Below are 11301 nucleotides of genomic sequence, written 5' to 3' on the forward strand. Positions count from 1 at the left end.
AACCTTTTCCTTTGTGTTTTACTTCTCGAGCATCTCCTGTAACTCAGCACCGGGGTTTGCTTCTTTTACTGCCCCACACCTCCTCCTTCCAGCCGGATGGGGAGCACATGGGTTTGTCTCCATCTTCTTGCCTCCCTCCGGGCTTGGTCCCATGCCTGAGGCACACAGGACTCCTGCTGAGAGCTTGGCTTCATCTCTTCCTTCATCCTCCACCCCTTGTGGCTCACGGTGGGCACCGTCCAGGACCCCTCCTGCCTTGACCCCGGGCCCAAGCTCTTGGCCTGGGGCTGGACATGAACTGGAACAGGCGTTTGCGTGGCGGTGCAGAGCTCTCGGATGGGGAAGGGCCGTGGCGAGGTGATGCTCGGCGTCTGGAACGGGACAAACGGCCTTGAACCGGGGCTGCGCGGTGCTGCCGTGCCCCGGGGGCCGCGCTTGGACACCCCCGGCCTCCCCCCCGTGCTGTAAATACCCGGACCCCCCTTTTGTGGCCATTAAAAGTGCAAAGAGCCCGGGTCTGGCCGCTCGCTGGGGTGCGGGTCCCTCCGGGGGGCAGAACGCGAAGGGAGCGGCGGCGCCAGCGCGCTTGCGCTGACCCCTCCGGGCCGCCGTCCAGCGCCGCCCCTCGGCGCGGCTCTGGCGGTGAAGGAGCCGCCGCCATTTTGGTGCCGCCGCCGCCGCCTGAGGTGGAGGAGCCGGCGGAGGCTGAGGAGAGCCGCGGGGCCAGCGGCCGCCGTTCGCGATCGTTCTCTCCGCCGCGACGCTGAGGAGATGGAGCCCGGAGCGCGGCCGGGCGGCGGCGCCGCGCCGGGGCAGTCCCGCGAGTACAAGCTGGTGATGCTGGGCGCCGGTGGTGTCGGCAAGAGCGGTGCGTGCGCGGCGGGGCCCGCGGGAGGATGGCTCCTGACGGCCGTGTCCGGATGCTCGGGGCGGGGGGACGGGACGGGACGGAGCCATCGCGCTCCGGTGCCCGGCGTCTCTCGGCTTGCAGCCAGCGGGGCTCTGGTTCCGCTGCCGGGGGAGGAGCGGGCTGAGGCCCGGTAAGGGCTGGATGCTGGGGCCGCGGGTGCTGCCCAGCCCGTGCCATTGCGCCTCTGGCTTTCGTTTGTAGCCATGACCATGCAGTTCATCAGCCACCGCTTCCCGGAGGACCACGATCCCACCATCGGTAAGGAAAGGCTCTCTGTGCCCTCCAGGTGAAGCTCTTGGGGGGGCCCTTGCTTGCAAGCACTCGGTTGAAAGCGAGCTGTGCTTTGGGCTGTGAAGTTGAGGACCAAAGTCTTTTGGGTTTCTCACTTAAAGCTATGAGGAGTCCTGAGGCTGCTGGGGGGCCCGGCACAGACCCAGGCTGAGGTTTAGCTCCTCACTGCTTTCCCTTTCCCATAGAGTCAGGCCATTCGCTGTCTGTGTTGGCAGGAAAGGGCTGGAAACCCGCGGGGGTCAGTGCGAGCTGCCTGTAAACCCACTCCCCATGGCGGGGAGCAGCTCCCTGCTAGGAGCCTGTCAGCCCCAGTTGTGTCCTGTGGTTTAGAGACTGAGAGGGGGGGAAGCACCCGACAGCTTCCTCTGCCACTGCAGGACCTCTGCAGCATCCCAAAGGAACCTCTTCCACCAGGGCAAAGGGAGAGTGGGAACAGCAGCGGCCTCGGAGGAACACAGCGTTCATTCATCAGCTTCCAAGGGAGCAGCAGCTGGGGGGGGGGCAGCTCTTCCTCACATTCCGGGTGTGTTCTGCCTTTGGGAGAAGGGCAAGGCCCTTCCTCTGTGCTGTGAACTGAAGGGAGGTTGTGGAGCGGAGTCTGAAAGAGCAGGGCCAGCGCTGGGACTTCAGCAAGCGTGCAGGAGGACCTTAAATCCCATCGTTCGGTGTTAAACTTTGAGACCTGAGAGCCCCTGAGTGTTGCACTTGTGGCCAACCTTGTTCTTTCCCTTGTGCTGTGGATTCACAGAGGATGCTTATAAGATACGGATACGCATTGATGACGAACCTGCCAATCTGGATATCCTGGACACAGCAGGACAGGTATGGCAATAAAGAACATTAGGAGGATGTTAAGTGTCTAATGGTCAGGCATGGAGACAGCAACCCTGGAGCAGTATCCATGTCTTTGCTTTTTGAGCTTTCCTAAGCCTTGTGTTGCTCACAGCATCTGTATCACACTGTCTGTATTTAGGCACCTCAGGAGGGTGCTCTGCTTCCAGGCAGTGCTTTCTCTGCTGCAGCGTTCTGTTCATGATCAACAAGCAATAGGTCCTGGTGATAAATGGTGTGTTGGGGTGATGTCTAGCGAGGACACTTGGTGTTAATCCCAGCATGTGCTGCCTTGTCCTGCAGTAATGGAACATTAGAATGGTGTGGGTTGGAAGAATCATAGAATGGTGTGGGTTGGAAGGAACCTTAAAGCTCATCCAGTTCCAACCCAGACCCCTTCCACCGGAGCAGGGTGCTCCAAGCCCCTGTGTCCAACCTGGCCTTGAACACTGCCAGGGATGGGGCAGCCACAGCTTCTCTGTGCCAGGGCCTCTCCCCCAGCTGACAGTGCTCACACTGCTGCTGTGCACGTGGGGTCCATGGTGAGCAGCTCAGAAAGCGCTGGTGCAGCTGCAGCGTCCTCATCTCTTTGCAGGCAGAGTTCACGGCCATGAGGGACCAGTACATGAGGGCTGGGGAGGGCTTCATCATCTGCTACTCCATCACGGACCGGCGCAGCTTCCACGAGGTGCGCGAGTTCAAGCAGCTCATCTACCGCGTGCGCCGCACCGACGACACCCCCGTGGTGCTGGTGGGCAACAAGTCCGACCTCACGCAGCTGCGGCAGGTAAACGGCCCCCACCAGGCCCGGCCTGCAGGCTCCTCCTGGTGGGAAGCGCAGGAAGGCAAAGGGCTCCCTCTGAACCCATCACCCCTTGTCCTGTCCCCACAGCCCCTGGGGAAGGCCCCTCTCCAGCATCCTTGTAGCCCCCTTCGGACACTGGAAGCTGCTCTGAGGTCTCCCTGCAGCTTCTCGTCTCCACTTTGCAAAGTGGCTTTGTTGTTCATGAATGTGCAGAGGGTTCCTTGCAGTTGGCTGCGTTGCTGCAGAAGTGAGGAGTGAAAGTGAAAGAAAAACAGGTTTTCAGAGAAAGACGTAGGAAGCTGTGGCCCTGAGCTGTCGTGGGGCAGGGAAGCTGCATGTGCAGCTCCAGAGCAGGCAGAACAAGAGGAGTAAACCTGGTACCAGCACCAGCGTGGCGGCAGCGCCAGGGCAGGGATTGTGGTGAGGCTGCACCTTGAATCCTGTGTTCAGCTCTGGGCCCTCACTGCAAGAGAGACCTTGAGGTGCTGGAGCAGGGCCATAGGAGGGCAATGGAGCTGGAGCAGGGCCTGGAGCACAAGTGATGGGGAACGGCTGAGGGACCTGGGGGGTTCAGATGGAGAAGAGAAGGCTCAGGGGGGACCTGATCGCTCCTTCCAAGTGCCTGACAGGAGGATGGAGCCAGGAGGGGCTGGGCTCTGCTCCCAGGGAACAAGGGATGGGACACGAGGAAACGGCCTCAAGCTGCACCAGGGCAGGTTTAGGTGGAGCTGAGGAACAATTCCTGCCCCATTGGACCAGGCTGCCCAGGGCAGGGCTGCAGTCACCGGCCCTGCAAGTGTTCACACACTGTGGAGACAAGGCCTCAGTGCCGTGGGGCAGTGGTGGCCTGGGCCGTGCTGGGGTAAGGGTTGGCCTGGATGAGCTGAAAGCTCTTTCCCGACCCCTTTGATTCCATGCTTCTGGTTTTGCCTTTCCTGACGGGTGGGGTTTCTATTGCAGGTCTCTAAAGAAGAAGGCTCATCTTTAGCTCGAGAGTTCAACTGCCCCTTCTTTGAGACGTCGGCCGCGTTCCGCTACTACATCGACGACGTGTTCCATGCCCTGGTGCGGGAGATCCGCAGGAAGGAGAAGGAAGCAGTGATGGCCATGGAGAAGAAATCCAAACCCAAAAGCAGCGTGTGGAAAAGGCTCAAGTCCCCCTTTCGAAGGAAGAAGGATTCAGTCACTTGAACAGAGAGGATTCCTCTGCCCATAGAACAAAACCTGGGAACAGCCGTTTGTAACCAAAGCAGTTTAGTGACAACGTTTTGGTGGTGTCTTAAACCTGAACGGACTTCTGTGAGGGAAGACCTGACTTTTACCAGTCCTTGTTTAGACTGATGCTCCCTTCATTTCGGACATTCCACTTCAGACCAGTAGCAGCTGTCCCGTTGTTTGTTGTCGGTTGTGGACTGGATCCAGCAACTGTTGCTTGTAGGTTGGTTACGGATGCTGCAGGTCTGTGGCCCTGCACTTGGGAACGTCTCTCTTCGCGGCGTGCTGGCAGCTGAATTGTGTTAGGATATTGCTGAAGTTCTCCCCACCTTACCTTCATGAAGCTTCTGTTCTCGTGGTTTGCACAAGCAGATGTTGCTGCTCTCGGGAGCAGTGACCCACATCCCACGGGGGGGCTTGTTGAGGTCGTGGTGAGGAGTAGTTTACACCGTGTTCGTCGTGGCCAGCAGCCTTGGGTACCACTGCCAGGAGCTGTGCTGGAGTTCTGGTGTTCTCATGTCACTGATTTCCTTCCAGCACCAGTGTGGAAGTGGTGAGTTCCTAGCGGAGGTGGAGGTGGGCTTCAAACCAAGTCAGAAGCAGCAAATCCTGGTTCCTATGGCAGCTGTAACTTGGCAACAGGCGTGGAGAGGGAACAGTTTCGTGCTGTCCCCAGCATTTACTGGGTGCCACAGCATGTGTCATGTCACGATGCTGCAGGAGCCACAGCTTTGGGTTCTCTGACTTGCTTGTTGAAAGCCATAGCTGTGGGGGGGGTTGGCTTATTTATTTCCACTCTGGTTCATGTTCCTGTCCTAAAGGAGCCAGGAGCTTTGGGAAGTAGAAGCCTCCAACGTAGCAATTCCAGATCATTTCCTGTGATAACTCCTTTGTAGACAAAATGCCTGATCCTGAGGAATCTGGGCCTAAAATTAACACCCCCAATGCTGGTAAGATGCTTCCAGTGCAGTCTTAAAAGTGGAATTGCTGATGCAGTGGAAGGAAGGGATCAGCTGGGCGCAGTGGAAGGAAGGGATCAGCTGGGCGCAGTGGAAGGAAGGGATCAGCTGGGCGCAGTGGAAGGAAGGGATCAGCTGGGCGCAGTGGAAGGAAGGGATCAGCCGGGCGCAGTGGAAGGAAGGGACCAGCTGGGCGCAGTGGAAGGAAGGGATCAGCTGGGCGCAGTGGAAGGAAGGGATCAGCTGGGCGCAGTGGAAGGAAGGGATCAGGTGGGCGCAGTGGAAGGAAGGGATCAGCCGGGCGCAGTGGAAGGAAGGGATCAGCCGGGCGCAGTGGAAGGAAGGGATCAGCCGGGCGCAGTGGAAGGAAGGGATCAGCCGGGCGCAGTGGAAGGAAGGGATCAGCCGGGCGCAGTGGAAGGAAGGGATCAGCCGGGCGCAGTGGAAGGAAGGGATCAGCCGGGCGCAGTGGAAGGAAGGGATCAGCCGGGCGCAGTGGAAGGAAGGGATCAGCCGGGCGCAGTGGAAGGAAGGGATCAGCCGGGCGCAGTGGAAGGAAGGGATCAGCCGGGCGCAGTGGAAGGAAGGGATCAGCCGGGCGCAGTGGAAGGAAGGGATCAGCTGGGTGCAGTGGAAGGAAGGGATCAGTTGGGCGCAGTGACAGTCCCTGAAGGGTCACATCCTGACCTTCCGTGTGCAGGTGGCACAGGGACAGGCTTTCTTACACTCAGTAAAGAAGGATCTGGTTAAAGTGCTGCTGACACTCTCCATACATAGACTCGTTCTGTGCTTTGGAGCTGACTGACACCCATGTCAGCTGTGGAGTTAAATCCAGCAGAGACACGATGTCTGGTGCTCCCCTTGGGTTTAATAACAGCACAAACCATAGCTGGGTAACTGAGATGTGGCTAAACCAGGTTTCCTGGAGAGCAAAGTGCCTGGAATCTTTCTGTTTCAGAGGGAAAGAGCTTTGTGGGCTGAGTGTAGGAGAGCTTCCATCATTCTCTGGTCATCTGTGCCAGTCGCTGTTAATCTTGTTCCGAAGCCAACTCTAACATCAGTCTGAGCGTGCTGCCTGTGAGGGTGCAGCCAGACCTGAAACCTCCTCTGTAACAGCATTAGCACAAGGAGCAAGGAGAGCAAATGCCTGAACCTCAGCTGCTTTTCTTGCTGAAGTCCTTATTGCTCGAGGTGTGACTGCAAGTTCCGTGCCTCTTCTCGGGGTGGGATTGCAAAGCAAGCCCAGCCTCAGGGAGGGCATTTGGAGGAGGGTTGCATGGCTCTGAGCTGAGCCGTTCCATTGGATCTTGTTTCTCTTTGCCAGTGTCTCTCTGCTGGTTCCAGTCCCGCGTTTGGAAGGGCTGAGGATGATTCCCATTGGTGAGAACTTGGGACGTCAGCCCCGGTGTCCAGTTGTGTGCATCCTCTCAGTAGTCGCTACTTGAGGACCCAGATCCCTCCTCCTCAGTCCCTCGTGGGTTAAAGGCTCTTTGTAACTCAGCCAAAAGGCTTCGAGGAGGAGGCAACAGCAAAGCTGCTGCTGTCAAGGGAGAGGCAGAGCAGGGCCTGCTGCTGCTGCCACGTTCTCCCTCTGCTTCTTGATAACACAAAGTGTGGCTCAGGCCCTGCAGTCAGGGTTGGGCTGTGCCTATAGGGCACCCGTGGGCAGCCCTGGAAGCTCTTCAGGCCCCTCTCCTCCGTTCAGTAACCAATGTCTGTGCCCCTTGGGATGCCTTCAGTGCAAGGGAAGCGTTCACGGGTGCCGGTGGGAGCCTGCTGGGTGCAGTCGCTCCACGGGAGGAGCAGTGAGCGCTTTGCTTTTACACAGGGTTACTCAAAAGGGGTTTAGTTTTGACAGCTGTGAATTTGTACACGGAATTCCTGGTTCATTTGACACAATATAGCATTTGGAATACACGGAATTCCTGGTTCATTTGACACAATATAGCATTTGGAATGCACAGAATTCCTGGTTTATTTGACACAATATAGCATTTGGAATGCACACAATTCCTGGTTCATTTGATACAATATAGCATTTGGAATGCACACAATTCCTGGTTTATTTGACACAGTCTATCATTTGGAATACACATAATTTCTGGTTGATTTGTCACAATATAGCATTTGGAATGCACAGAATTCCTGGTTCATTTGACACAATATAGCATTTGGAATGCACAGAATTCCTGGTTCATTTGACACAATATAGCATTTGGAATGCACAGAATTCCTGGTTCATTTGACACAATATAGCATTTGGAGTACACAGAATTCCTGGTTTATTTGACACTATATAGCATGTGGAATACAAACCCTTGCAGCTGATGTTTCCTCTCGGGGGCCCAGTGGGATGGATTGGAGCTGCTCAGCCTCGGAGCGCTGACGAGGGAAAAGCTCATGTTGTGCTTGGGAATTGTGCTGGGAAGTCCGTGTCTGGCTCCGAGCAGGAGCTGGTGCAGCTGAGGGACCGGGGGGTGGGGGTTTAGTGTGAAGGAAAGGCTCGGGGGGACCTCAGGGCTCCCTACAGCTGCCTGGCAGGAGGATGGAGCCAGGAGGCGGCTGCTGTTCCCGTGCATCCCATTGCCCTGGCAACGCGGCGGCTCCCAAGGGAACTGGGTGAGGCGCAGGAGGAGGAGAGACCCAATTGTGTTGGAAAGGGGCTTAAAGGTCCTGCGGGAGGTGGGAAGGGAGCAGCCCCCGTGCTCTGCCCAGACCTGCTCCTCCCTTCAGCCCCTTTCTCTTTGCTTCCCTGTTTGCCTTTTTCTCATGCAAATCCCTTCCTTGCTGTTGCAGCTGCAGGGAGGAACCTGAGGGGCCTTGGTTAGAGCCCAGAGGAGGGATTTCCTTCCCCGTCCTGCCCAGTGAGTACAAACCAGGCCTTGAGGGGGCTCTGACAACCGTGGGCATCGCCGGGCACCGGCTCTGAACGCGAGCACGGGGCTGGTGCATCAGAGCCTGCAGGACCTCGAGGCCTTCTGCTGCTCCGGTGGGCTCAGCATCCTGGCAGCGCCGCGATGGGGATGTGCTGGAGCCGAACCACATCCCCTCTCCTGGGGGTGCGAGGCATCGCTCCCTAAAGCTCGGCCTTGGACCTCTCTGGTTCCTTAAGCTTGGACCTGAGGCTCCTTTTGAGCCACCCAAAGCGACACCGAACCCCCCCCAGCGCATGGGAGCTGCCGGGGAAGGGAGCGCTGGGCTCGGGGTTGCTGGGAGACGGCTCTCGGCTCTGCGGGATCCGGCATTACCGAAGCCGTGGCTTCGTGCCCGGCGATGTTGTTCTGTGCCGGGAGCTGCAGGGAACAAGTGACGGGAGCCAGATCCCTGCTCGCGAGAGGCTGGAGCCTCCTGCCCGGAGCATCCCCACTGCCAGGCTCCAGGGATGCCTCTCGCTTCCCATTGTTGGATCCCGCTCATCCCAGCTCCTCTTTTTCACCCATTCCTGCCACATCACGGCAAATGGGAATGCTGTGAGGTCACGGAGAGGGTTTGGATGCGCCAACCCTTCAGTATCGGTGTGAGGCCTCATTTGCTGGGGTTGTGTCCTGGTCCTTCAGCTCTTGGCCTGGGAATTGTCAGAGCAGAAACTCCCACCTGTGGAACCAGTGCTGACATTCATAGAACCATGGAATGGGTTGGGATGAAGGGACCTGAAAGCTCCTCCAGTCCCAACCCCTGCCCCAGGCAGGGAACCCTTCCACGGGAGCAGGGTGCTCCAAGCCCCTGTGTCCAACCTGGCCTTGGGCCCTTCCAGCTCTCATCCCGTCCACGTTGCCTACATCAGTCAGGGCACAGGCAGCAGCTAAAGTGATTCCAGCTTTATTTGCATGCTCTGTGTGCGATAACAAATCCAAGAGGCAAGCTTGTGTTACAGCATGGAGCAGCTCAAGGCATGGAGCAGCTCAAGGAATGGATCAGCTCAAGGCATGGAGCAGCTCATGGCGTGGATCAACTCAAGGCATGGATCAGCTCACACATGGAGCAGCTCGCACATGGAGCAGCTCATGGCATGGATCAGCTCAAGGCATGGATCAACTCAAGGCATGGATCAGTTCATGGCATGGACCAGCTCACACATGGACCAGCTCACACATGGACCAGCTCACACATGGATCAGCTCACACATGGACCAGCTCATGGCATGGATCAGCTCACACATGGATCAGCTCACACATGGACCAGCTCATGGCATGGATCAGCTCACACATGGATCAGCTCATGGCATGGACCAGCTCACACATGGATCAGCTCACACATGGACCAGCTCACTCACGGAGCCCCTCACTCACGGAGCCCCTCACTCACGGAGCCCCTCACTCACGGAGCCCCTCACTCACGGAGCCCCTCACTCACGGAGCAGCTCACTCATGGAGCAGCTCACTCACAGACCACCTCACCCATGATGCACTTTCACACATGCCCAGATAGGTTGTTTTTTTCTCCTTTTATTTTTCTTTTTTTTTCACACAAAGTTGTCATTTTCCAGGTTAATTTGCCACGAGGAGACACGAGAAGGTAAAGACCAACCACAGCGGGGGATGTACAGCGAGTTCCTGTCGCTTCCTGTCTACACGAGGCTTTCAAAACAGAGAGATCTGCACCTCTTCGGTTTCCTCCTGTTGCAGAGGGGCCGGGGCTGCTCCTGCCTGCCCGAGAGCCTGCGCCTCTTCACCCTGAGCACGTTTCCTTGCCACCAAGTTCCGCTTTTCCTTTGCAGCTCCGGGCATCTCGAGGAGATCCCTGGGGCTGCAGCACGCTCCGGAGGGGATGGAGGGAGCGTCCCGGCGGTGCCGGGGCCTCCTCATCCCGACGGCGGGAGCGGCGCCGGGAAGAGCGTTCCAAGGAAGTCCTGACCGTCGCTACCCTGCAGCAAGGCCATCGCTTAGTGCAAAAGCTAGGAGGGAGCTAGAGCGGCCCCGGGTCCATGGGAGCCCCGGCTGCGCTCGGAGCCCTCCGACAGCGTGAGCTCGAGAAGCATTGAAGACAAAACCTCCAAGCCCGGGCAGGAATCCCTGGGTGGGATCCAATCCGGCAGGAATGAAGCCCCCTCTGCCCATGCACAGGGAGCCGCAGCCTCAGGGCAGCGCCTGCTGCTGCAGAGACTCTGCCTGGAAGCAAGTTCCAAGGGGAGAGAAGATCCGGCTTTCCAGAAGGAAGGAAGAGATGCCAAAGTACTGCCAGCTCCCAGCGTGCTGCCTGGGCCCCCCTGCTGCTTTTGTGGCCCGCTCCATCGTTCCACCTTCATTAGGAGGAAGGGGAAGGATCATTTCCCAACAGGGCTCTGAACATCAGGAGCCAAGGCCTGTGAGCAGTGCAACGAGCTCCAAACGTCACCGACAGGATCCAGTATGGAAGCAACTGAAGGCCACCGAAAGCCCCTTTGCGAGCTCCCTTCTGCTTCAGATCCCATTGCTGGATCCAGCCTGGCTCTGGTTCTGCTCCAGCCAAGGACCTGCTGGCAGTCACCACCCCTGCGCCTTGCCTGGCTCCAGCGGGCTCGGAAGCCAAGCGAAGCGACTTGGCCAGGATGCTGCTGCTTGGTGTCTTTGACACCAGCTCCAATGGGACTTGTGGAGCCTGAGGAACTCCTGAGCAGGCAGGGTCAAGAGCCCGAGGGCTCCAGGTCTTCACACCCCCGAGGTCATGGAAACCTATGGGAAGTCTGAGTCGTTCACAACTGAACAAGTGCCTTGAGCCAGGCTCTGCCCTGGGCTACCTCCCTTGGGAGCTGGCTCCACATCATCTCTGATGCAAACTGCACCGAAGGAAGCTTTGTGCTCCTTTCCCGCACACCCCTTTTCCTCTCAGCTGCACTGCAACAGAACTGAGCTGAGGGATCCCACCTTTAACGTTCACAAGGATCAGCAGGAGGTCCCTGACCCATCACTCATCACTTTGTGTTCTCGGGCCCTTCACGGAATGGGCTGGGTTGGAAAGGGCCCTCAGACCACCCAAAGTGATGCCTTTGGTGGGCTGTGAATTGTAGATGGAAATCTCAGAGCCCCACATCAAGTACGTGGCAGTGGCAAGGGTTCCAGGGCCTGACAAGAGAACTTTGCTCCCGAAGGAAAGGGCCATTTCCCTGCGGCTTCCCTTTACGCAGTGCAGAATTCCGAGCCACCTTTACATGGAACTGTGGTTGGTGCTCCCGAGCCAGCAAAGAACAGAACTGCAAGAACCAATGGGCAGGCAAACGGACAAGAAACTCGAGGTTAAACTCTGGGAGAAGCCTACTAAAGACAGGCCAATCTCGGTGAATACCAGCAAAGACAGTTCGGCACAAACACAAC

General features: G+C 57.8%; 1 protein-coding gene and 1 long non-coding RNA gene across 2 annotated transcripts; one reads left to right on the forward strand and one right to left on the reverse strand.

Moving 5' to 3' along the window:
- Positions 1-735: 735 nt before the first annotated feature.
- RIT1 (Ras like without CAAX 1) lies at positions 736-4216 on the forward strand. The gene is made up of 5 exons (XM_062630875.1): positions 736-868; positions 1112-1168; positions 1950-2023; positions 2628-2819; positions 3798-4216. The coding sequence occupies exons 1-5, from the start codon at positions 772-774 to the stop codon at positions 4026-4028; spliced, it is 651 nt and encodes a 216-aa protein (XP_062486859.1). The 5' UTR covers positions 736-771; the 3' UTR covers positions 4029-4216.
- A 4598-nt stretch (positions 4217-8814) lies between these two features.
- On the reverse strand, positions 8815-9757 carry LOC134169950 (uncharacterized). The gene is made up of 2 exons (XR_009967080.1): positions 9404-9757; positions 8815-9259 (listed from the first exon to the last, which is right to left on the reverse strand). It is a non-coding gene; the product is annotated as an uncharacterized LOC134169950 (long non-coding RNA).
- Positions 9758-11301: the final 1544 nt, after the last annotated feature.

The sequence above is a fragment of the Pezoporus occidentalis genome, unplaced genomic scaffold (assembly GCF_034315485.1).
Source record: "Pezoporus occidentalis ecotype Australia unplaced genomic scaffold, CSIRO_AGI_Poc_V1 ctg360, whole genome shotgun sequence".
Taxonomy (NCBI): domain Eukaryota; kingdom Metazoa; phylum Chordata; class Aves; order Psittaciformes; family Psittacidae; genus Pezoporus; species Pezoporus occidentalis.

Excerpts from the sequence above, each read along its gene's own strand:
- RIT1 (XM_062630875.1), top strand. The coding sequence starts at position 772 with ATGGAGCCCGGAGCGCGGCCGGGCGGCGGCGCCGCGCCGGGGCAGTCC. Across the intron at positions 2,024-2,627 it reads TCCTGGACACAGCAGGACAG|GCAGAGTTCACGGCCATGAG; the intron begins GTATGGCAATAA and ends ATCTCTTTGCAG. Across the intron at positions 2,820-3,797 it reads ACCTCACGCAGCTGCGGCAG|GTCTCTAAAGAAGAAGGCTC; the intron begins GTAAACGGCCCC and ends TTTCTATTGCAG.